The sequence below is a fragment of the Sardina pilchardus genome, chromosome 4 (assembly GCF_963854185.1).
Source record: "Sardina pilchardus chromosome 4, fSarPil1.1, whole genome shotgun sequence".
Taxonomy (NCBI): Eukaryota; Metazoa; Chordata; class Actinopteri; order Clupeiformes; family Clupeidae; genus Sardina; species Sardina pilchardus.
In genome coordinates this window covers 21,517,543-21,543,426 of record NC_084997.1, presented here as the reverse complement: position 1 = coordinate 21,543,426, position 25,884 = coordinate 21,517,543, and the positions used below count along the sequence as shown (strand labels likewise).

Here is a 25,884-nt window from a genome sequence, read left to right as displayed (position 1 = left end):
TTGTGAGTCTCTTTCACAGCGTGTCAGAGAAACGCTACATTACAAGATAATTAGAAGAGATACTGCATGTAAAACTATGCTGCTGTCCACACCGACATGGTACTGTATGGCATGTTCCCCGTAATATGACCTGAATTACGTGTAGTGTAGCTGGGTTTTGTTTCTCCAGACTTAAATGTACTGTAGCATAACGGAAGCCAACCTTGCTATGCGCAAATATGTACAGTATGCAGCCCTGGGTGGTGCCATGTCACACCTACAGTATATCAAGAAAATAAAACACTGCAAATGTGAAGCCTGTCTATTTAAAAGACTTGAGCCACAAAGACATGGCAGCCTTCCCTCTGCCATTGGCTAGGGGTCAGGTGGTGTTATTTCTGTGAGATAGCCTTGTGTACCTGGGGACGTCTGACAGCAGCCTCTGAGGGACCATAAGGCTGCACAAAGCTCCTAAAGCCCCCAAGCATCAGAGAAGGATCCCTCCCCAGGGCACAGACCTCCTCCTCCACCTCCAACACCTCCACCTCCTCCACCACCCCTGCTATTTATCAGCCCATCCATTGTGAAATCAGCTGGCCCTGGCCAACCGCAACCATGCTAAATGCTCTCCACCTCAGCCCTTTATCTCAGCCCTCTCTTCTCCTCTCTCCCTCTCCCCCTCTCTCCTTCTCTCCTCCTCTCTCCCTCTCCTCCTCTTCTTCTCTCTCCCTCCCCCCTCTCCCCCTCTCTCCTTCTCTCTTCTTCTCTTTCCCTCTCCCCCGCTCTCCTTCTCTCTCCCTCTTCCCCTCTCCTCCTCTCCCCCTCTCTCCTTCTCTCTCCCTCTCCCCCTCTCTCCTTCTCTCCTCTTGTTTCCCTCCACCATCGCCGTGCGTTTGCTCTCCTCGCTCTTTCTATATGGCTGCGCCGCGCTGCACGCCCTGCTTGTTGTTTCCTTTCATATTGTGAACACATACTGTCGCTGTTGCTGTCGCCGCTCGGCAAAACTGCTAATGAGACCAAATGGATCCACTCCAGCGCTCTTAATTGCATTATATGTATTCCATGAATCATAAATTGTATATTCCTGAGGGATCGTTTAGCACAATAATAAGTTGCTTAAATAATTGATTTCGGGGAGGGGACATCATATGGAAAAAGGGAGCGACATTACACCTTCTACACACATTATTGATTAAATTCCCACCAAACGGGCAGAATATTAAAAGTGCATGCATTTCCCTAAGACTATTGGCAAGGGCTGCGGCGCGAGGGTGGCGACAGCAACATGTGGACTCAGCACGCGCACTGTCAACTTCTGAAGATAATTAATGTTCAGGAGCAGGACACACACACACGCCGCAGAGGTCACTATCTGTGGTGGCCACGCCACGCCACGCCACGCGGACATGTACAGTAGACGACGCGAGAGGCAGCGCTCTGAGTAAAACACTCTGCTTTTCTTGAACACACAGGGCAGACAGGAGAAAGAGAGAAAAGAATGATGAGTGGCAATATCTAAATAGTCACCGCATGCAATTGTTTAATTCTAAAGTAGGGTTCAGACCAAAGATTCCCGACAAGACGAGATGAGCCGCGACATTCTAAAACTGCGACTAAACATGTTGAATGCTCTGTGACGGCTTTCGACGTGCTCAGAGTAAACCGCTCTGCTTTTCTTGAACACAAGGCACTGACTGGAGAAAGAACGTAGTCACCACATGCAAAAACGTACAAAATTGGTAAGACACAGATAATATCCAAAGCAATGTACATGTTCTCATGTAGGCAACACGAGAGGCAGCACTCTGAGTAAAACACTCTGCTCTCTTGAACGCACAGTACTGACTGGAGAAAGAAAGTAAAGAATGTGAGAGGCAATATCTTAACAGTCACTACATTCAATTGTTCAATTCTAAAGTAGGGTTCAGACCAAAGATTCCCGACGAGACGAGATGAGCCGCGACATTCTAAAACTGCGACTAAACATGTTGAATGCTCTGTGACGGCTTTCGACGGCTTGCAACTCCGTGCAACTTCTAATTCACACCGCTGCAACTCGGTCTCATCGCGTCGGGAATCTTTGGTATGACACAGATAATATCTTAAGCAAAATAGAGTTTTTAAATGATGATGTCCCCATGTGAAAGACTAACTGACCTTCTCGGTGGGCTGGATTTGTTTAATTCTAACACATTCATTTGTTACAACGCACAAAATCGGTATGACACAGATAATATCCTAAGCAATATAGGAGTTTTTAAATGAAGACGTCCCCGTGTGAGAGACTAACTGACCTTCTCGGTGGGCTTGATGGTGGCGGTGATGTTCTTGAGCACCAGGGGTCCGTCCTTGCTGTAGGAGAAGTTGACCTGGTCGAAGGTGATGTGTCCGCTCCGGGGCCACTCCGGCGGGGGCCTCTTGTGGGTCTCCCAGGGGGCCTCGCTCTCCAGCTCCGTGTACTCCACCACCCGCTCCACCGACGTCATCTGGACACCACCACACACACACACACACACACACATGGCATCCGTCACTCCTCAGCATGAACCATGTCAGCTGTTCCATTAGAACTCCTGTTTACGGAATAGTCTTTGGAAATAGAGCTAACACATAGCTGCAGCACAGAGACTTCCTTGCCTATGCTAATAGCCCTACCGCCAGTGTAAAGAGAGAATAGAATAGAATAGAATAGAATATACTTCATTATCATGATGATCTTTGGTCTCACTGGTAAGAGTATAAAACACATAGGAAACATAGAGTAGACACAAAGGGATATGGATATCACCACATGCAAATAATGCATTCATGCACATACATTGCATGCAAATTAAACATCCATATCTAAGGCACATTGACCGGACAGACATATATAATCTATGCACAATCTACACATTTCAAATTCCATGCTAAAACAAAATAAAAAAAAACCGACTTCGGTTTATTTAACAATAACACGTTTCTGTGCCGTTCATTTTCCTTTCGGCGCGGCTGCGGAGGATGTTGCTGTTGTGTTGTTGACTCGTACCATATTCTCCACCTCGGCGCTCTGCCGCACTCCCCACTGGAACATCCCGACCAGGGTGATGGCGTAGGACAGAGCCAGGCCCACGCCTCCCGCCTCCAGGTCTGTCGGAGGAGCAGGCAGAAATAAAGCCGCCGCGTCAAGCACAGCCACTCAAGCACGGCAGCCCCCCCCCAGCTCTTGTGTTCACTTTTATTGCCCCCCCCCCCCCCCGGGGGCGCGCCAGGTTGCCTACCGGCTCTGAGGAAGAGGCATCCGAAGGCAGTGATAGTGACGAATATGGAGCAGAGGCCATCCAGCCGCACGGCGAACCATCGGGAGGTGGTCAGGAATAAAAACCAGGCCTCTGACAGACAAGACAGTCTCACGTCACGGCACACACACACACACACGGTCACATTTTGGGAAATTGGACCGGTTGACAATACACGCAGACAATCGCACGCACACACGAACGCTCTCACACACACACACACACACTCATTCATTTCTACGCATGAGGACCATTTCTGACAGCGGTTCACAAAAAAAATTGCTTGCACACAATACAATAATGGCACAAATTCAACCAAAGAGTGTACATACTGAGAATGGTGCAAAAACACATACTCTCTTTCTCTATCACACACACACACACACACACACACACACACACACACACACACACACGGCTAGTTAAGGGTCAGACCAGAATGCAGGTCCTGATGTGCATCAAACATCTGCTGGAACCTCTCTTGGGCTTTAAAGGCACGGATGGTCCACAGTCCTTGCAGGGAGGACGACAGGTGGGAGAACACGGGACTGCGTGCTGTTGAAGAACACATCACGCGTTTACATGTACGCAATGCTATTCACATATACTTTCCAATTTGTGCACAATTTGTCTTACAATGCAACACATTCCAATAAAATGTTAGTGACCACTACGTTACGATTCATTCATGAATGCTAAAATTGAGCATTCTGCTTCGTAAAATCATTTGCCGCTGCACAGACAAAAGACGCCTAATACGCGTTTCTATTGCCAAGGGGTCGACAATGAGAAAAAAAATCACATTTCTGGGTGAACTATCCCTTTTAACTCCTTTATGGAGGAACACACTAGGCCGGGGTAAAAGAAGGGAATAAAAGTCGGTTCCCCCTTTTCATTAGCAATTAGCCAAACACAAAGGGAAAGAAGGCCGGGCCTGTGTGAGGACATTTCCCCCCCCCCCCCCCCCCCCTTTATGGCGTCTTCAGGGCCCGGCCTGAGCCTTTGGCACGGCGGCTCCCCGTCAGGAGGAGACTCGGCCGCCTCCCATGCCCCGGCCATGCCCACTGGCATTTCTGCCTTTTGTGTGGCGTGTCACGAACCTGCAGCGCTCAAGGAGGCTGTGTGTGGGCAAAAACTTTAGGCCGCGGCCACCCTTTGGCCTTCTATGCTAATGGAGCCAGGCTCCTCTCAATGGTTCATTTGCATTTTTGCCTTTTTTTTTTTCCTCTATTCACTCGCTTCCCCAAACAGTGGAGGGCAGAGCTGTGGCAGAGCGAGGGAGGGAGAGAGAGAGAGAGAGAGAGAGAGAGAGAGAGAGAGTGAGAGTGAGAGATAGAGATAGAGATAGAGATAGAGGGAGAGAGAGAGAAAGAGAGAGTGAGAGAGAGATAGAGAGGGAGAGGGAGAGTGAGAGAGAGATAGAGAGAAAGAGAAAGAGAGAGAGAGAGAGAGAGTGAGAGAAAGAGAAAGAGAGGGAGAGAGAGAGAGAGAGAGATAGAGAGAGAAGAGAGAGTGAAGGCTTTCGTACTCGTGGACTCCAGGCGCTTGATGTCTCTAGAGGTGCGCAGGAAGTAGCGGCGCAGGTACAGGAAGACGGCGAGGAGGGGAATTATGGGAATGAGGATCCACGGGATGATGACACCCGCAACGATAATAACGCCAAAGATCTGCAGAAACACCTGGACATGCACAGAGAGAGAGAGAGAGAGAGAGAGAGAGAGAGAGAGAGAGAGAGAGAGAGAGAGAGAGAGAGAGAGAGAGAGAGAGAGAGAGAGAGAGACATACACAGAAACATGAACACAGGTCAGGTCAATTCAGTAGTATTCACCATTTCATTCTCACAAATTCTTACAGCCAACAGTAGTATTTACGTTTAAAGAATAGTTTACAGACTGAAGCGTAACTTTCCAGAACTCACTGATTTAAGCACAAAAGAAAAGCAGACAACAATGCCTTGGTGTGTGGCTAATGGGTGAACTCTCGGTATTCTATTTCTTGGCCCCCACAGTGAAAGCTCCAAAAATACAGGCCAAGTACATGACAACATGAATCAATGTTGACTGACACAGGCACAAGGGTCATTGTGGCGGTGGAACAATAGTTCCTGAGCCACTGTTCCTCTGTGGTTTCCCCCAGCTCACTGAAGGCTCCGGCTTACGGTTACAACCCCGGGTTAACTTTTACCTTCCCCAGGTGTGAACCCAGGCCACGAGGGCCGTGCTCCCGTGAACACACACTTTCATACCCGATGACCTCATACCGTGCAGTGGGTAGCCCGAGCTCCCGCAGGAGCCGCAAGTCAGCTTCAATAACACCATGACTCGTCACTTCTGCTAATGGATACGTGACATAAGCACACCGCTGACCACATAGGCTGTAATTCAGTGGCCTGGGCTGGCCTGAGGCATTGGCCATGACTCAGCCCCGGGATATAACTACGGCCACAGAGAGAGGGGCTGACAACACAGCCGCGCACACACCAGCTGATCGTCCCCGGCTAATTACTGTAGCCTACGTTTCTCACCTATAGTGATTATTGGAATTTACAAGATAAGAGAACGTACGCACTTTGTCTCCTAAATGCGATCCCATACAGAATCTTTCACTGCATACTTTTAATTCCCCAATAGCGAACACGGCAGATACCATCACCAATGGTTCTAAATGAGAGATTAATGAGAGATTTTTCAATCACGTGCAAGCCTTCCTAAACAAACATCGTCACCACAACCCGAGTCACAAAATATAAACTGCTACAGACTTCATATTCATCCGATAGCTGATAAAAATTGAAACCCCAAACCCTGAAATTAAAGACAACCCACGAGATGGGCTTCTGAGAGAGAGAGATTGAGATCAGCATGTTACTTTCAATGGTCTCATACTAGCCTTCAGAGATGAAAATTTAATTTAGCACCTTAATTACGGATGTTATCAGGTGCTTAGGCACACGTTTAAGCATGATCACTTTCAGTGTGGGTTTCATGATGAAAAGCTCCTCCATTCGGTTTACAGCCCAGATAAGAGGGTATTACCAGGCTTGGAATCGCCGCAGTGGAGCAGGCACAATCAGGAGCCGCGCGCGGGGGAACCTACCCCAGCACAACTGATCCCGCAGAATTTCACACTACACAAGTTTCAATCTGGCCCCCACGAGGGAGACGACGACGGCTGGGCTACAAACATGACCTGTGTGGGCAAAGAGGCCAAGCTCTGCATCATTACCATCAGCATCCCAAATAAACGCCAGGTATTTTACACTAAAGGTGAGAAGAGATGGTCTAAACACCAGATATTTACAGTAGAGGTGAGAAGAGATGCTCTAAACTCCAGATATTTTACACTAGAGGTGAGAAGAGATGATCTAAACATCAGATATTTTACAGTAGAGATGAGAAGAGATGGTCTAACCACACAAGATATTTTACACTAGAGGTGAGAAGAGATGGTCTAAACACCAGAAATTTTACACTAAAGGTGAGAAGAGATGGTCTAAACTCCAGATATGTTACACTAGGGGTGAGAAGAGATGCTCTAAACATCAGATATTTTACACTACAGGTGAGAAGAGATGCTCTAAACGCCAGGTATATTACACTACAGGTGAGAAGAGATGCTCTAAACGGCAGATATTTTACGATAGAGGTGAGAAGAGATGGTCTAAACACCAGATATTTTACACGAGAGGTGAGAAGAGATGCTCTAAGCATCAGATATTTTACAGTAGAGATGAGAATAGATGGTCTAAACACAAGATATTTTACAGTAGAGGTGAGAAGAGATGGTCTAAACACCAGATACTTTACACTAAAGGTGAGAAGAGATGCTCTAAACTCCAGGTATTTTACGCTAGAGGTGAGAAGAGATGCTCTAAACTCCAGATATTTTACAGTAGAGGTGAGAAGAGATGCTCTAAACGCCAGATATTTTACAGTAGAGGTGAGAAGAGATGCTCTAAACTCCAGATATTTTACAGTAGAGGTGAGAAGAGGTGCTCTAGAAGGGTTCTAGTAGGCGAGGGAAAGTGCCTTGAGCCTCTGAGCACAGGCCAGTCTCGGACAGAGGGATGTTTCCTCAGAGCCGCGATGGCGGCCAAGAGTGTCGGGCGGGGGTGTCGGACAGCGCGGGTCATCTGAGGGGAAACGCTCGCGGCGGGAGTCATTACCTAGGAGTCCCGCCTCCTCCTCCACCGCGCCTCTTGCTCCCGGGAGCCCCGCCGTCGCCACCAGCCTTGTTTGATGTGATCCGTTTGCCCGGGCCGCCCGCTTATCGCGCCAGCATCGGACAAAAAGAGCACGGCCCCCACCCACACCACGCACTGATGAGGAGCGATTACGGCCCGCCTGACCCCCCCGGACCCCCCGGACCCCCCCCTCCCATCACATGACCCGCCCTCCCCCGGTGCCCCCACAGGACGGGCTACTCCCCGATCCGAAGCTTGCTGCACATAAAAGTGCATAAAAGCTTTTTGTATGTAAACAGTATAAATAAAGCATTAGCTCTAATTGCCGCTTAGCAAGAAAAGGCCGCTTCTGTAGGCATGCGATTCGCCCATTCAGGCACACAGGGCGTACTGGTGCAGCTAAAGAGCGTTCACATCTCTACTGACCCTAATTGCTTTATTTTGTGGGTGATACCGATCGGGTCTTTGATGTCCAAATAAATTCAGAAAATTGAAGTTAATTGCTATATTTGTGCTCACCACTGATAAGGCTTGTTGTTCCAGCAGCGGAACGTAAACATTTCCCCGACAATTAAACATCCCCCCGGACATGAGGGGGAATCTGTGTAGTTCTTCCACTCGTTTTTTTTTTTTTCGTTTTTTTTTTTTCATCCTCCCTTTATGCGCTGTCAGTGCACGCCGTGGCTAAGAGAGGAGCCACCGCTGGGAAAAATCTCGAACAAAACGGGAAGTGAAGGGGGGGGGGGGGGGGGACGACAGCTAAAAAGACTGGAGAAAAAGAAAGAAAAAGAAGAATCCGGGAGAGGAGGGGGAAAAAAATCCTCTTGTCATCGCTGGAATTTTGTCCCTTTTTCTCAAACAACACACACTTTCCCTGACAGGGTGGCACAATAAAATATAGGGGTCAGTGCTACTGAAACAAATGAAGGCCGTTCCACTTTCAGCCGGCCACAATGGGAGTGACCCAGTCCATTCTCCTGTGTTTTTGGCCCTTTCTTTCGGCTCTAAATGCCCAGATGCTGAAGCCTTTTCTTTGGGAGAAATGACTGTGGACACCTCCTTCACTTTTTTCCCTTTCTAGGCCATTTTCACTTCATAAAGCTGCAGTCAATGTGCTTTTTGTATACCACAAGGAGGGCCTGACACATTCTGCGGTGGTCTCGGTCACTGTCTACATTGGTGGCTCAAGTAGTCCCAGGATTAGGCCATTGTGTGCAGTGAAAAGGTAGGAGAAGTCACTTATTTGGGCTCAGTCAAGCTGCTGATTTCCACCCCCCATCTTGGAAATAAGAGAAAGGCTTTGAAATGCACTCTCTCTTTCTTATAAATCACTAGCCTCCCACAGCCCAAACAGCTGCCTCGGACCCTGTGTACCTACATGCCACAACACACACACACACACACACACACACACACACACACACACACACACACACACACACACACACACACACACACACACACACACACACACACACACACACACACACACACACACACACCATTTCAAGCAGAACAGGAAGGAAACGGCTCTCTAAAAAAAAAAAGAGTCTCAAAAGCAACAAAGCTCTCCCCTTATTTCACGTTGTATCCCCTAACATATTCAGGACCATTTTATCTGGCCCCTCTTCTCCTCTCTCTCTCTTTAATTCAGCCTCTGCTGGGGGTCCATGTGGTGTGATTCCTGCTCAGCTCTCTCTCTCTCACCCCTGCCGTCCGGCTGGCGAGACCTGGCTGCACACGGAGGGGGCAGCGCGTTTCCACGGCGGCCGGCCGGTGCCAGTGGGCCAGTGGGCCGGCTCCGCTCCGGCTCCGCTCGGCTCTGCTCCGCTCGGTGGGCGCGGGCTACGCGAGGTATGCGGGGGCCGGCGGCGGCCGTGCCAAAAGACAGACCACACAGACACTAGAGGCTTTTCACCAGGGGCCAGTGGCCATCCACACGGCACCATAAGGAGGAAACTACACAGCACAGCAACGCCGAGAGAGAGAGAGAGAGAGAGAGAGAGAGAGAGACAGTGAGAGAGAGAGAGAGAAAGAGAGAGAGAGAGAGAGAGAGAGAGAGAGAGAGAGAGAGAGCAAACCTCTGACTCGGTGCCCAGCTCGGGTTACTTAGGAACAAACATTCATGCACACATGCACAAACACAAACACACACACACACACACACACACACATTTACACACAAATCAACGGATGCAGGAGTGCACAGAGATGCATATGCACAACTAGGCCACAGTTAGAGTTGAGTGTCTCTCTCTGTTCAGCTCAACTAAGAATACTAAAAGAGAAACATAAACCTAAAAAAACTACAGCATTCAAACACAGGCCAAATACACATATAGAACTAACTATGCACATTGAGATTAGTGATGGACAATATCAGTCTCCACAAAAAAAAACCACCTCCCGTTTTTCATACTCCTGCCAAATCTGCTTATTTCCCCCTTTTCTCTCGGCCCAAGCAGACAAAGGCCGTGTCAGAGCACAAAGGGCAGTGGAGGCATCTGTGGTGTACAGGTTTCACACCAGGCCGCCTCCTCTTAACTGCGTCTTGTGTGACATACGTGGTATGTGTGCAGCCTAGAGCAAGGGCATTCTTCTTCTCCTCACCTCAAACACACACACACACACACACACAACCTCTCACTATGTCACACACACACACACACACACACACACAATCTCTCACACACACACACACACACACACACACAAAATCTCACACACACGCACGCACACACACACACACACACATACACACACACACACAAACCCAAACACACACTCGGTTTGCCACAGGTGGCTAAGGGCTGGCTGAAACCCCATCCCGCTCCTCTCCAGGTTTACGTCAGCTATTCTCAAGTCCCCACGGAGCGGCTGGAGAGTCCCGGCGACACAATGCAGGAACAAAGCACACTCGCACACTCACACACACACACACACACACACGGTCACACCCGTCAGTGTTCCCCCGACAAAGGCCGTCTCACATGTGAGCGTCTTCAGACCTGCCTCAGTCACATGCCGCCCCCCCTGTTCTCCCCGACATGCCAGGCAGATAGATGACCGTGAATGACCAGGGGCTAGCGCTCGATCATCTTACCAACGCCATAATAGAGCTCCTGCGCATAATGTGACAAGAGCACCATCGCAGGTGATTATGCGTGTGTGTGTGAGTGTGTCTGTCGGTGTGTGTGTTTGTGTGTGTGCCAAAAAAGTTGCCTCTAAAAAGTTTTTGGTCACTTAACACTGCTTGTACTGAGACTTGGTTGTTGTTAGTGGAAACACATGACTGAATCTTGTCTGAGCAATTATTGCACCGGTCAAATGTATGTCCTTATGTAATATTTGTTATTAATTGTGGATACGAATAAAGAAGTAAATGTGTGTGCCAAAGATTTACCTCTGAACAGTTTTTGGTCACTTTACTTGGCTTGGCGGCGGCGGCGGCGGCGGCGGTGGTGTAGGTGTCAGGCGGAGGCACTAGCGTCCGTGACGATGAGTGGCGTGATGGTTGCGGAGTGTGTGTGTGGGGGACCCGGTGTGACATGGTCAAGAGCTCTCGCAGGGGATCCGTCCATTCAAAGCTAACCCCCCCCCCCCACCACCACCACCATCACCCCCCACCCTCATCCAGCGCGCCCTGGTATTCTCCCTCAATTGTCTTCGCCCCCTTTAGGGTCCACTTGCTGACAACACAGGCAACCTAGGATTTAAAAGGTCAAGGCCAGACAAAAGGGAACTGTTCCCAGTGCCTGAGGTGCTTTTAATTGACATTTCTTCCTTTGTCCGCCCGACATAAAGAGGGGGAGAGAGAGCCGGGGCACTTTCTCAATATCCTAAATTGCAGATAAACGAGAGACCCGGGGAAGAAGAAATATGGCTTTGGGATGTACCCGGGCTCGGCCCACTTGAGGGCCTCCCTCACCCCCCATTAGAGCAGCGCGGGGGCCCTGGAGAGAGAGAGGGAGAGAGAGAGAGAGAGAGAGAGAGAGAGAGAGAGAGAGAGAGAGAGAGAGGGAGAGAGAGAGGGAGAGAGAGAGAGAGAGAGAGAGAGAGAGGGAGAGAGAGAGAGGGAGAGAGGGAGAGAGGGAGAGAGGGAGAGAGAGCGCTGGAGTGCTAACCCTCGCATAAAGAGCGTGGCTCAGATGCAAATCCCCACACAGGGAGAGAAAAAGGCCTCTCCCCACGGTGGGAGATAGAGCAGTTAGGGCATTGTTTATGAAGTTTCACTTTATTCTCCCTGACAACCATTTAAACAATGACTGTTGGAAAATGTCCCCCCCCCTCTCTCGCACGAAGCGCAGCCACAATGGGCAGGATCAGCAGCCTTTCTGTCCGGCTAATACCTTCATAAAGAGAAGGGAAAATCTTCCTTCCTGAAAGAATTAAAGGGAGCTCCATAAAAGGCACCTGCAAACAAGCCACAGAAAGGCCGGCAAACAAAAGCACTTTGTCCAAATGATGCCACTTTTGTGCCGCGCACAATGGCCCCATGATTTCTATTGCGGCAAAAGAGCACATTGTGCATAAACAATGTGCCACCGTACATATAGTACACACAGTGAGGTAATTGGCTTTGTTCCGAGCTTCTTTTGACCAGTCATTTCAAATCAGCAAAAGCCAGACTGTAGCATAGGTACATCATTGATCTCTGTCTCCAAGTGCTATTAACATGCAGAGACGTTGGAGACGGCCGACATACAATTGCGACACAAAAGGGGACAAAAACTGGGACAGTGTCCAGACTACATTTCTCTGAGATCCTCGTGGCTTATTTCTCTACTAACTTCCCAGATAATCAGTCGACCAATCACACTATTTGTTGTTGGCTTCCTGTTCTCCTATGACTTCCTATGACTTTTCCTGTGCTCCTCTATCCTACTCTCAGAGACTTTCAGACCTGGCCTTCAGTTTTGACCCCCCCCCCCCCCCCCTGCCCTGTGCATTCAGTTTTGATCCCCCTGATCATTAAAACGATGCCCTCGCCACACACACACACACACACAGAGAAACAGAAAAAAGGGCCCTTTTGTGCATATGATCTTTTGTGCGTCCCACCATTTAAGATGGCCTTTGTCTCGCGTGAGATTGGTATCTGCCACAAACATCACTCAGCATTGTGGCGGGGAGATTCGTTTTCAGGGCCGCCTTTGTTCTGTTTCTGTGGCCCCGGCTGAGGAGCCACGCCTGCTGCTCTACCTCGGACTGTGCGCGGCAAACATCCCCCCCCCCCCACACACACCCCCCTCGCCCTTTTTGGGCGCAGGGTACACGGGGCCGGCTCATCTTCTGCTGCCGCTTTATTCGCGGGGACATGATTGGGTGCTGGTGTTGCCGTGGCGTTCGGTAACGTTAGCTGGCCAGGTGCCCACCCAGGGGGCCCTCAGGCCGGCCAACCACACGGTGGTGGAGGAGACAGAGAGAGAGAGAGAGAGGGAGAGAGAGAGAGAGAGGGAGAGAGAGAGAGAGGGAAAATGATGGACTGAAATAAAGAGAGGGAGAAAGACAGAGAAAGAGGAGGGAGAGAGAGAGAGAGAGAAAAAAAGAGAGAAAATAGACGTGTTTTGAGAAGGTGCAGCCATCTTTCAAAAAGTTCCAGTCCAATGCGTCAGTGCCCCCCCCCCCCTCCCCACACCTCCACCTCCCCCCACCAAACACCTTCTTCTCTTTTGCTATCGTGGCTCATGCTCCCCCCCCCACCCCCCACCCCCCGTTATCTTGTGATATTACTTTATGTTCCTCCCCTGCCCCTGTAGTCCGGCTCCTGTATCAGCTTCCCAGCAGCCCGGTCCCCACTGAGCGCGCTCTCCTGCTCGTCCCCCGGGCACCTCCGGGCGCTGTGTGTGTGTCGTCGTTGCCGCCGCCGTAAACACACCTTGCTCCCCCATGCGCTCTACCCGCCCGCCCACCCGCCCACCCGCCCGACCGTCGTTCGCCCTCTTCCTGTACGCTCGCTCTCATCGGCCGCCTCGCTAACGCGGTAGCGTGGGGGGGGGGGGGGGGGGGGGCGACCACACCCCCTTCTGGCCGACGACGACGTGGCGCGCCGGCATTTTTTTCTTTTTTTTTTTTTATTAAATCTGTGCAGGCAGGCGCTGGGCCGCACAGGCCAGCTAATCCCAGAGTAATTGTTTCCAGATTAGGAGAGCCGGGCCACAAAGCAGGCCTAGCCAGGCATGAAATGGCCTCCGCCGCGCTGCCGGCAGCCGAACGGGCGGCAAGCACCGGGCGGGGGGAAAAAACCTGCCGAGGTGCGACTCACCTGGATGAAATCCACAAACGTCCACGGCAGGAGAGAGTCCAGATGGCCGATGTCCTTAGAGAAGCGGTTGAGGACTCTACCTGAGGTGGACGGAACAGAACAGAGGAGGAACACGGGAGATTAGCGCTGAATGGACCTCAGTGATCAAGACATCGGCTTCACTTTTTCACTTTTCAGCTCACACGCACACACACACACACACGTCACACACACACACACACACACACACACACACACACACACACACACACGCTTCACTTTTCACTTTTCAGCTCATTATTTTCAATATTAGACCTAGACTGTGTACGACTGACTTGATTTGCAATGACTAAATCCTCTCTCTCTCCCTTTCTCACCCACACACACACACACACACACACACACAATAGCACAGGTATGACAACATGTAAAGGGCAAGCTGGTGGAGCTCTTCCAGGGAAGTTTAAACATTTGCGATGGACATTTTATCAAGGCTGACCTTAAATGCGCTTCCTGTACAATTAGGTAATATCAAACGGCACATCACCACCTCGCACTCTTATCCGCCAGCTTCCTTTACCCGCCAAACAATACGTTACTCAGCGTCAGCTCGGGGGGGTTTACCAACAGCGCTCAGCTGCTTCCACTGAAACCAATCTCTTACTTAAGTGGTAGTCATATTAACAGTTTGTATACATTCAAAAGCAATATCAGATGGACAAATAGAGCGCCTTATCTAGATTAAACAATGAATCATTATTTGGCCTCTGTTGCACAAAAGCTTGCCCTACTCTCAGATGAATATGTTGGGGACCCTTTTGTGTGGGAACAAAGAGGGAACACAGGCTCCATACCTGCCTCCCTACCCTCACTGGCAGTGTCGATGACGTTAATTGATTTGCCTCCAATCTGCTCAGGTGCTCACTACCCGAGACAAGGCCGCGCAGGTGTTCCGCTGGCCCTTTTATCCCAGAGTCTTTAGAAAGCCAGAAAAAAAAAGGAGGAAGAAGAAGAAGAAGAAGAAGAAGAAAAAAAAGAACAAGTTTGTTCTCCCCTGACCACATAAGATTACTCTCCAGCTGCCTCTTGAGAAAGCATTAACCGCAGCAGCGCTCGCTTGCTCGTTCGCTCGCTGGCAGGCCAGAGCCAGATCTGCAGGCCAAGAGGGCTGGCACGGCCTGAGCGCGGCCCCTTGTGTGCGTCTGGGCCGGGGCCCCCGAGAGCCAAGCGGAGCAAGAGAGGAGCCGCCCGCTCTCCCAAGCGACTGCCGAGGGCCACAGCTGACCAGCTCGAGATGGGCAAGGACACGCTGGAGGCCCCCACAAGAGGCCTGTGGCTAATCGTGTAGATCCAAAACAAGACGTGGGCTATTGTGGCGGTGGGCAACTGGTCCAGCAGGGCAACTGGGAATTGCGAATGGTGAATCATCGAAAAAAAAAAAAAAACACTTCATGAAGTTCAAATCAGTTCGTTTTATGATCTCTGAAACTGACCGATAAGCTAAAAAAAATCAAATAATTTGTTTCAGGTGAGCAGTTCAATCGACCGTAACCAGAATTTATCCTCCACTTCTTTAAAAACACCAGCACCTCACTACCAGACGAATATATCACTGTTACCGTTACTGTTTCAGTTCCGCAGCATAAAATGTGCGACTCCATGCCCTTAGCCTGAGACAATTCCAGTCCTGTGCTGATTTCTAAAGCTTCAAAGGAAGGCAAATTAGCAGCCTGTTCTCTTATCTCACTGATAAGGGGCTCTCCGTAAATTGGACCAACAGTGCAGGAGGAGGTCTATAGTCTGACCAGGTAGCAGTCGAGCCCCCTGTCAGGACAGATAACTAGCCGCACCTGACGAGCGCCTGATACCCCACGGCCGCAGTGCACAAAACGAGCAAATGGGAAAAGCCAGCAGCGGAGGCAACAGAGGCAGAACTGTTCCCAGGTCAGGGAGGGAGGAGTCGTGTCACGGAGCACTTCTTGGGGCGGCGGGGGCGTGGGGGGGGGGGGTTACAAAGGTGCGGAGGGCGCTGACCTAAAACTCCTCTGGCCGATGGCAGTGTGGTCCGCGGCAGTGGGCCCTGTAATCGCGGCCCCTCCGCGGCCGTAAGCAGCTTACAGCTTTATCCCGAGCGCCACGCGCCCTCTCTCCGATGCCCGCGCATGCAGACGAGCGCCGGCTTTCCGTAACAGCCATCGCGGGGAAAAGCCCAGCCGGCACATTATTCGCCCGCCACCGGGCCATGGCCACGCCGCACACACACACACACACACACACACACACACAAAAAAAAAAATCAAACCTGATTCAAAGTCAAGTGGCGTAAGCACGTTGTACACTCGGAGCCAGACTAATCTTATTCACAGTGTGAGTGCCCCTTTCGCGGGAACATCTCCTAAGGGGAAGGCCCCATCATAAGCGACGCTTGCCTCACATGCTATTTCTTTGAGAAGGACTCCCTACTCCCATTTCAAATGCAGGGAATTATTTGTCTGATTGCGGCCGACTGTTTATCCTTGAAATTTGTATATAAGTGTTGTCGTCTAAGCCACTCCTGACCCAAATCCACGCGTTTGGGGCTCGACGACGACGATACATTACGCACGATTACATCATTGCCATTTCAAGCTATTCAAAAGGAGACGGTATAGACGTCCATAAGCTGAGAGCTTCACTCATCTATCATATTGCCTAAACAGAGGCGAGACGAGAGGGGGCTATTATGCACCTGTCAGACCATACAGACTAGATAGGTTTCAGCTATGCCGTTACACAAAGGGCCAGGATGCATGGACGTGCCTATGAGGTAAGACAGGGACAATGACAAAGGCTTCCATCACCTAAAGTTTTGTTAACAACACGGCCCATTGTGCGCTGAGGGTGGACACATTTCAAGGCACCGACTGACCGGCTCAGCATCAAACTGCTCCCGGCGGGCTGAGGGACCCCCAGGTGTGGCTTGCATCACTTTTTTCAGGCACAAGAAGGGGGGGATGTCGGCCGACAGACACATGGGGGTGACACCAACCCCCCCACCTACTCCCTGTTCCTGTCCTCTCCCCCTCCCTAAATCGCACGGTCACTAAGGCTTCGGCTGGGGTCCGGTAGTAGTCACGATGGTTCGTTTGAGGTAGATACACAAGGGTGTGTGTGTGTGTGTGTGTGTGTCGGTGTGTCGGTGTGTGTGACGAATCGCAGTTCCCTGTCATCATCTAGATAAGCAGGGCAGGCTCTCGCACTCGGCGTGGGGGCGCGGGGCAGTCGGCTGGGCCCCCGCTCGCTTCCAGGACGGAGGGAGGGGGGAGGGGAGGGGAGGGGACGGGGGGGGAGCGGCCCGGCAGAGGAGGAGGAGGAGACTGGGGCTTCACCTGCGGGCCCCCGGTGGGTCCCCCCCCCCCCCGCCCCCACACGCGCGCATCGCACCTCGTGCTGCCTGCCCTAATACATTCCAAATCCATTCTCCCCGCCCGCACGGCCAGGGCCCCGCAATCTCCCGGCGCTCCCTTTCATGCAATTAAATGGAGGAAGTTGCAAGAGGAGGGGAGTCCTATCAGCTGCACCGCATGCATACACACCTGCACAGACACACACACACACACACACACACACACACACACACACACACACACACACATGCTCAGTGATACCTCTACCTCCACATTCAATTTACACTCCCGCCCCTACCCCTCCAAACACACACACACACACACACACACCCCTCGCCCTGATAGCATCTCTTCCTCACTGCAACACTTCCATCGACTTGCTCACAGGTAGCAAGTGCAGCAGAAAATACAGAGGTGAGAGCAGTTATGCCGCCGTGAAGGCAATTAGGCCTTGACTTTGTAAAACATAAGCCCTCCGCTCCCACAGCCCCCTCAGCGCAGGCCTGCGTGTGTGTTTGTGTGTGTGTGTGTGTGTGTGTGTGTGTGTGTGTGGGGAGGCAAAAGCGCCTGCCAACCCCGCGCACCCCCTGGGGGTCTCACGTCTACGGCGGCGCGAGCCTCCCGAGAGCCCCGAAGGCTCCGTAAGCTTCTCCTGCGCTCGATGCCAAAACTAGTAACGACATGGGGACCGGGGCGAAGGTTTCGGGTCTAATATAGCGACAGGGATTAGCCAGCTCAATAGCACTAAAATACTGAGGGATCAACGGCTACACGCGCCGGTCACAGTTCTGTAACAGGGGGCTTGAATAGAAATTTTCATTTTTATATTCCCGTCGGGGGAATAAAAGAATATTCTTTCTTCTGTCTGAAGGGAATATTTTCCACACCAGAATGGCGAATCCAAAAAAGACTCCCCAGCACTGCAGCCACCCCAATACACCTTTTTCAAATGTCCAGAAACTCTCAAACGCTCCTCAAAAAAAAAAAAAAAACAGGACTCTGCCAACACGTTTTTTTTGTGCTGCCTATAATCAAGTCTCTCCTCACACTGCTGAGTACATACTGTATCAAAGCCCAGTCAAACAGTACGCTGCCATGAACGCGGGGCTGTGTGACAGGCGCACAATGCCACGCCATCCATCATCAGTCATCAATGATTAGCAGCCACATACAGAACACGACTGAGCCAACATTTGGGAAACGCTAACCTTTTAGCCCTGAAAAGACAGCAGCCAACAGAGCAGCGCGCGCGCACACACACACACACACACACACACACACACTCACACACACACACACTCACTCACTCACAGCATGCTTAACAGCAGCATACCATATCGTTTACAAGTGTAAACAGTTGTCAAATCCCGAACAATGCGAGCACAATTATATGTGCATTACTCACTCTGTGGTGGCAAAACACAGGCGAGCATGACAATAGCCTGCTATCCTTCCACTCACCAAATTGTCAATGAAACAAAGGCAAAATAAGACAACACAAATACCACCACATGAATTACAAGTACAGTTGGCAACAAGACAGCTATGGCAAATCACTGGCGACTGAGATATAAGGCAGTTTTCATATTACTCCAAATATGAGAGTGCAAACAGGCTCACTAGAATGGCATGTGATTATTTACATTTACCAGTGTGTGTGTTGTGTAGATGTAATTGTACATGGACATGTAATTCACTCCTTGTACAAACTACTGGCTTGGCTCTCTTGTACCAGTTGGAAGTAATAACAGTCATCGCACACAAGCGCACACACACAGGCACTGAATGTCAATAGCTGTTAAGACTTATCATTTACTACCCTTAGCACGACATAAAAGACTATTAAAAGTCTACTCCGAGTGCCCTGCCCAATGTGCAGATTAGCAGCAGACACACCCCAGATAAGCCATCAAGGTACCAGAGTGGCTCGGAAGGAAAAACACAAGCTCGGAGTTTAAGCCCAGGACTGTTTGCATAATAAACATCCAACTGAAGCCATCCCTCATCGCCACACCACTGGCTGAAAAAAAAGCTCACAAGCGGGCTCACGAACACCCAGAAATCATGCTCGCTTCATTCATGCCGGGGCTATGACTCATGACTCGCTGTACTAATAGGTGTCGCCCTCCTGTTGAGCGCTGTGAGCCGTGAACCAGATTCTGTTGTGCTCCCTATCTAAAGATTAGTCTAGAGCAATCATACGACTGACAGCAGAACAAAAGCTGGGGAACAAAACAACTGAATCAATTACAACTTACATTCCAGGGAAGTGTCCCTTGTGTGATGAGTGACATGACTTTTAACAGCAAATAAAAGCTTACATTAAAAAAAAAAGTCAAAAGATCCTCAACAGCCTCTGGTGGGGTGTATACTGTACAATGTTTGTCCAAGTGGGGCTGCCGGAATGAGATGGGGGGGGGGGGGGGGGCTTTTCGACTCCGTCACCGTGCCTGTAGCGTTTGTTCAGTTTTAAGATCGTGTCCATCTGCCCTCTGCCACTCTGTCCAATCGGGCTACACAGCCTACAAAGCTAATGAAATAATCTAGGAGTTCTGATATGTCACTGAGCACAAATGAACTTCAGTTTACCCACCTCGGCAAGGCAAACAGCTCGCTATTTCCAAGATCTACCACAAACACTAGTCATTCAGCTTTACTGTTTGCCTTTTTTGTCCCAGTTCACAGCTAATAGATAACACAAAAATAGACAATACACATACACACGCGCACACAAACACACACACACACACACACACACACACACACACACACACACACACACACACACACACACACACACACACACACACACACACACACACACACACACACACACACACACACACACACACACACACACACACACACACACACACACACACACACACACACACACAAACGTTTCCAACAGAAACATAAAGCACAGTTGCTGTTCGTGGCACTTGAGTTGGCTGTTGTGCATGTGTACACATGTGTGTGGTGGTGTCAAAGTAGCGGTTGCTACGAGATCCACTTAAACATGTCAACATGTCTTTCACGGACGTGACAAAATCAGAAATCTGGCTTTGTCAAACCGATGAATGAGAGATCCTGTCATTGCTTATCAAGGGCTCCATACAGATGCATTAGATTCTGGACGTCCAAATAAAGACTTGATGGAGTTGATAGAGTTGTGTCTGTTTGGCACGGCAGTGTAAGAAAGATAATGAACTGAAATCTATCACTTTTAAAACCTCATTCAATGCCAAGCATGACAGCCGTCTCCAAATATGAACTGCAAAAAAAAAAAAGAAAAATAAACAAAGCTCCAGCACTTCATTTATAAATGGTGGGGGTTTTTTTGACTCACGCTACTACTTTTCGGGTGCCTGAGATGTGGCAGATAATTACAAGAACAAGCATGGGTGCTCATTTCCGAATAATCTATGGGCCTGCTCTTATCATGACGATGTCTCAATAACAGGCTGCACCCTAGTGGCGATTATCTACAATAGCACAGACGCGGCCTGAATCTCCTGGAACTAATTTCCATATGAGGACGGTTAACAGCAGATCTCACTATTAACGCATGATTAAAATCCACCTCCTTACACAGCGGGTTAGGCAAATAAGATTCACTGCATTATCCGTTTCCATAATCATTCAAATAATATAACAAAAATGAATACAAATATTGAAATATTGCTGCTGCAACAACAATGTTGTATACTTAATAATATAAATAAATTATTCTGATACACTGTACTCCATAAAAATAATGCTTTACTTTTAGTTTTTTAAACTGGTCTTGCGTGTTGGTGTGTTTGGTGCTGGGTGCAGTAGGCCTCACCAATAGGGTTGGCGTGTTGGCATGTTGGTATGTTTGGTACAGGGTGCAGTGGGCCTCACCGATAGGGTTGGCGTATTGGCGTGTTGGCGTGTTGGCATGTTGCCGTGTTTGGTCCTGGGTGCAGTAGGCCTCACCAATAAGGTTGGCGTGTTGGCGTGTTGGTGTGCTGGTGTGCTGATGTGTTGGTGTGTTGGCGGGTTGGTGTGTTGGTGTGTTGGTGTGTTGGTGTGTTGGTGTGTTGGTGTGTTGATGTGTTGGCGTGTGTGGTGCAGGGTGCAGTGGGCCTCACCGATAGGGTTGGTGTCGAAGAAGAGCACGGGGGCACACAGGATGCTGGAGAACATGCGGTTGTGCAGCGTCTGGGCCGCCCGCACCAGAATGTTGAAGAACATCATGCTGCGCACGAAGCCAAACAGCACGGCGGCGCCCGTCAAACCTAACGACACCGAAACACACACACACACGGACACACACACACACACACATATTTACATCAGACAACACCCAAACACGCATCTGAATCTCAAGAAACTCAACCTTTCAGCTGGACATGTTCCAAAACACATCAATCCTTTCACTCCTTTTACTGTGTGTCCAGCCACAAATACAGAAGGAGGAGTGTGTATGTGTGTGTGTGTGTGTGTGTGTGTGTATGCGTGTGTGTGTGTGTGTGTGTGTGTGTGTAGGGGGGAGGGCCACTGTTCTTAATCTCTCTTTCTGTGCTGCGCCACTCTTTTGAAGCCCAAGCTGCCGAAGGTAAAGAATGGGCCGCGAGCGCCCCCGAGAAGAAAAGGCCCGCGAAAATTGGAAAGGTGAGGAGTCAGTGCGGAGGACAATGGCAACAGACCTTAGAGCAAGCCAATACGGGCAGGAGAGAAAAGCGCCGCTATCTTCCACTACAGCTGAGGCCCAGGCATACATGATAGACAGTGGGCCTTGAAGGCCCTGGGCCCCAGCCAGAGAGAGAGAGAGAGAGAGAGAGAGAGAGAGAGAGAGAGAGAGAGAGAGAGAGGACTGGATGAGCTCACTGAATGCCCGGGATTTTGGAGCGTCGGCGGCCGCACACAAAGGGCCTCTCCCTCCCTTCCGCCTCACCTGCGTAAACACCCAAGTAGAGGTCAAGGTCCAGCTGCTGCGAGGCATTGTGGCCATTGAGGATGTGCTGCGTGACATTGAGATGCTCCTGCTCCGAAGCCCTGCCAGGGGAGGGGTGGGGGTGGGGGGGGTGGAGGAGGTGGAGGAGGAGGTGGTGGTGGTGGTGGGGGGGGGGGGGGGGGGGAAGCAATCACACGCACAAGGACAAATAAACATTCCCGTCCGTACACAAAAGAGGTGAGGGTGAGTGCACGGCAGACGTTCAGCTGGAGAGCGGCAAGGTTAACCACTACCACAGAGTAGGGCATACAGAAAGAGCATATTCAATGGCCGACACAGTTTATTTGACCTCAGGTTGAATAGGTCAGTTCTCTCAGGGAATAAAGGAAACTTATATTGAAGTGTCATGACTCAAACTCGATAAATGCATCTTGATGCCTCTTTAAGGGGCTTTTCACAAATTGAACAAACACATAATAGGGCTTTTCACAAATTGAACAAACACAAATAATGCTTTGTACAATTACTTCAGCAAACAAGTGGTTCTTACCAATATGCCAGCCACCAATCTTGAAGGATGTAGGAAATCTACAGAAAAGAAGCTGGAATGAGTCATAAAGTCTAGTTCTATTGGTTTCACATTTACGATGTTATTTGTCGATTATTTGTCACAATGTGACAAAACCCAAATGAAAGACTGTATGTATGCCATGCACTCACATGAGCGAGCAGATTGAGCAGGACCAGGAGCAAAAGCATGAAGACATTGGCGCCTGCCGTGTAGTACTTGGCATACAGGCCAAAGGCCACAGTCCCCTCAGTGCGAGTTTCCTCCACTGCTGTGCGCTCAACCTGGGAAAAATACACTTGTGAATTAATAAGCAAACTCTCTGTCGGCACGTGTCGTTACCAATGTTGCATTTTGATTCGTGGCACAGCATTTGCAGGAAAAACATTTTTTTTTAAATGGACTGCACAATCTATGACCTTAGTAAAATAGGATATGACTGATTTAAACATCAGCGCAACACGATTTGGACTGAACTCGGACAGTGAGGTAAACGCTGCCTTAACAGAGAACTGCCCACCATCATATACGGAAATCCACAGCTGTCTAGATATGCAGTAAATGAAAGGCTACTGCCCCCTTGTGGCGAATTAAGTTCCAGCTCCTCCAGATCCAAAACAGGCACACTGCTAAACCTACAGAATATCAATGTTAAGGGCCGTTCACACCAAGAACGATAACACAAGATGTATCACTCTCCTTAATATGAATGACAACGTTCACACATAAACTATAACAGTAACGACATGAAGAACGATATCGTTGGGGATCACTTTCACAGCGATTTTGAGAACGATACAAAGCTAACAGCCAATCAAAACCCATCACATTTTAGCCATCACATTTATTAACATGAGGAGAGATTATTCTTAATCATTGGTCGGTGTGAATGCTTTTATCGTTATGGTTATAGTTATCGTTACAGTTATCATTCTTGGTGTGAACGGTCCTTTAGTATGGTGAGTGGTATTCAGTGTGAGTACCCACCAGGCCACAGTGTTTTATGCTTCAGTTAAAAGAAACAAAACCACATCAATACCATATTATCTACCCCCGTGTATAAAGCTCAGAGCTGAAGAAATTTTGCAAAATCAATGCATAAGCCGCATAGTCTGGTTTTCACCATACTAAACTCAATCTTTTAAGATTGAACATAAGTCTGGCGAGGCTGCGCTTTGTTTCTACTGCACTTTGCGTCGCTTAAGTTTCGTTTTCGGCGCGTCACCGGCCAATAGCGTGCCAGGACTAGATTATGGCCGTTTCTGATTGGAGCCAAAGATTCTGGCAGTAAACAGCGAAAATAGATCTTCTGGTATCCAGCCTGAGCTGTCAGGCGAAATTCAAATTCCCCGGAAGTTCAGGCAGGGTTCACCCAGCCTATAAGGCGCAGCTAACAGTTGGGAAATTACGGTAATGTGAGTGGTGCTCGGTGTGAGTACCCACCAGGCCCTGGTCAGTGGCGTCCATCACTGACAGCATCGAGGAACAGTGGGAGGGGACGGAGCTCTGGGAGAGGGAGCGGTTGACCGGGTACGGGCCCAGCGTCTCGTGGGTGGGCTCGGGACTCTGCGGCTCCTCCTCTTCCTCCCTCTTCAAGAGCGTGGTGAAGTCCAGCCCAGAGTTCACCAGCTCGGAGAAGGTGCCCTGAGCCACCATGTGACCCTGAAGATGAAGAAGAGGAAGAGGAAGAGGAAGAGGAGGTAAACACAGAGCGGGGCAGCTGATCGGTGACATGAGGAGGAGACAGGAGAACGGCGCACCACACACCTCCTTCAGGACCAGGATCTGGTCAGCAGCCTTCAGATACTGCAGCTGGTGAGTGACCAGGATGCGGGGCTTCTTCTTGAGCAGGCCACAAATGCACCTGATCAGAGGACAACAAGCAAGTCTCAGTGTCAGGTAAGTATACACTTAACACTTGTACACTTGTACACTTGTGCTGTACATAAAGCTATACGCTACCTGAATAGTGTAGAATGCTACCATTAATGACAAAAAATGCCATATTTAATGGTGTAGAATGCTACAGTACCTTTAAAGGTCTAACAACCAAAATGAGGGTGCGTTTTGCTTACTGTTCAAACAGATGCTTTCCCACCTCTGCGTCGACTGCACTGAGCGGATCATCCAGCAGGTAGATATCAGCGTCCTGATAGACAGCCCTTTAATACACAACAGCAGATAAGAGCTCCCCTGGCTACATCTTTATCAAGCTCACACAGTACGCTGCTTGCCAACAAGATCTGGTTCAAACAGTACATGGGTCATTGACAAAAACAAATGTGTTTTCAAAATAATCTTTAAAAATGGACAGAATGCATTTTTCTGAAGTTGGAAGACTGTGTTGAGACAAGGCTTAATGGCTGCGTAACATATACAGGGGTTTTTAATACATTTTATTTGCAATTTCACCACCTAAAAAATGGGTGGCATAACTAAAAGTTTCTTTAAAAAAAGAAGCCCACACTTATAGTAAGTATACCTGACATGTAAACTCTACAAATCCAACTATGAAGAGAAAGTAGCTATTTCTTTTAATCAGTATTTGAGAGAGATTTACAAACTTTCCACTCCTCAGTAATTGTCACGGGGTTCTCTTGATGAGGCAATATCCTGCTTACCCTTTTCCCTCTTCAATTCAAAATAAACGTCCTATGAATGCGGTTGTAACAGCCTGACATTTCAGATATGCCTTTTTTTTTTTACATTTTCCAAACAATTTAAGAGTTAGTAAACTAATAAAATAAAAAAATAAAAATTATGCCCCCATATTTATGGTAAATTCTTTACCTAATAATTTTCTCGGACAGTTGTGCCACCTGGCATGTTAAAGGCTTCAGAAGACCAAACATAACACATACAGTATATCATTTTTATGATAAACTGAACATATGCGTGTTATGAATCATCTAAAGCGATTTTAAACGACAGTAATAGACTCAGACACAGAAATCTGCATTGATCCACGTGTTCCCAGCAGGGTCTAGGTCTGAGGTCACTTTGGACAACAGCACGGGCCAATGCTCTTAATTGGGTGACATTCTGATTTTGGGCATTAATTGCTGAATCACCTTGGGTGCATTGACTACACCTCTAACCCAAGTGTGCGTGCAGGCTGGGCGAACGCAGGCATGAAAAAACACACCTGGCAAGGTTGACACGGGCCTTCTGACCTCCACTCAAATTGGCCCCTCGGTCGCCAATCACCTCCAGGTCACCATCTGGCAAGAGCTCCATGTCCTGATAAAGGTCACGGCACGGCAGGAACTCATTAATATGCCTCTCTCATACCGCACATTGATAATAAAACATTAACAAGGAG

At 49.3% G+C, this 25,884-nt stretch overlaps 1 protein-coding gene across 1 annotated transcript in view; it reads right to left on the bottom strand.

Annotated features, from left to right (window-relative positions):
• The window catches only part of LOC134078579 (ATP-binding cassette sub-family C member 4-like), a 44,269-nt gene that overhangs the window by 11,424 nt on the left and 6,961 nt on the right, over window positions 1–25,884 (bottom strand). Inside the window, exons 12-25 of the mRNA XM_062534601.1 lie at window positions 25,708–25,802; window positions 24,638–24,724; window positions 24,330–24,426; window positions 24,006–24,224; window positions 22,715–22,846; window positions 22,545–22,582; window positions 21,995–22,095; window positions 21,189–21,335; window positions 13,706–13,785; window positions 4,786–4,936; window positions 3,693–3,812; window positions 3,240–3,350; window positions 3,008–3,108; window positions 2,274–2,465 (exon numbers count right to left, since the gene is read on the bottom strand). Of these exons, the coding sequence (XP_062390585.1) occupies window positions 2,274–2,465; window positions 3,008–3,108; window positions 3,240–3,350; window positions 3,693–3,812; window positions 4,786–4,936; window positions 13,706–13,785; window positions 21,189–21,335; window positions 21,995–22,095; window positions 22,545–22,582; window positions 22,715–22,846; window positions 24,006–24,224; window positions 24,330–24,426; window positions 24,638–24,724; window positions 25,708–25,802 (1,671 nt within the window). The remainder of the gene's footprint in view (window positions 1–2,273; window positions 2,466–3,007; window positions 3,109–3,239; window positions 3,351–3,692; window positions 3,813–4,785; window positions 4,937–13,705; window positions 13,786–21,188; window positions 21,336–21,994; window positions 22,096–22,544; window positions 22,583–22,714; window positions 22,847–24,005; window positions 24,225–24,329; window positions 24,427–24,637; window positions 24,725–25,707; window positions 25,803–25,884) is intronic.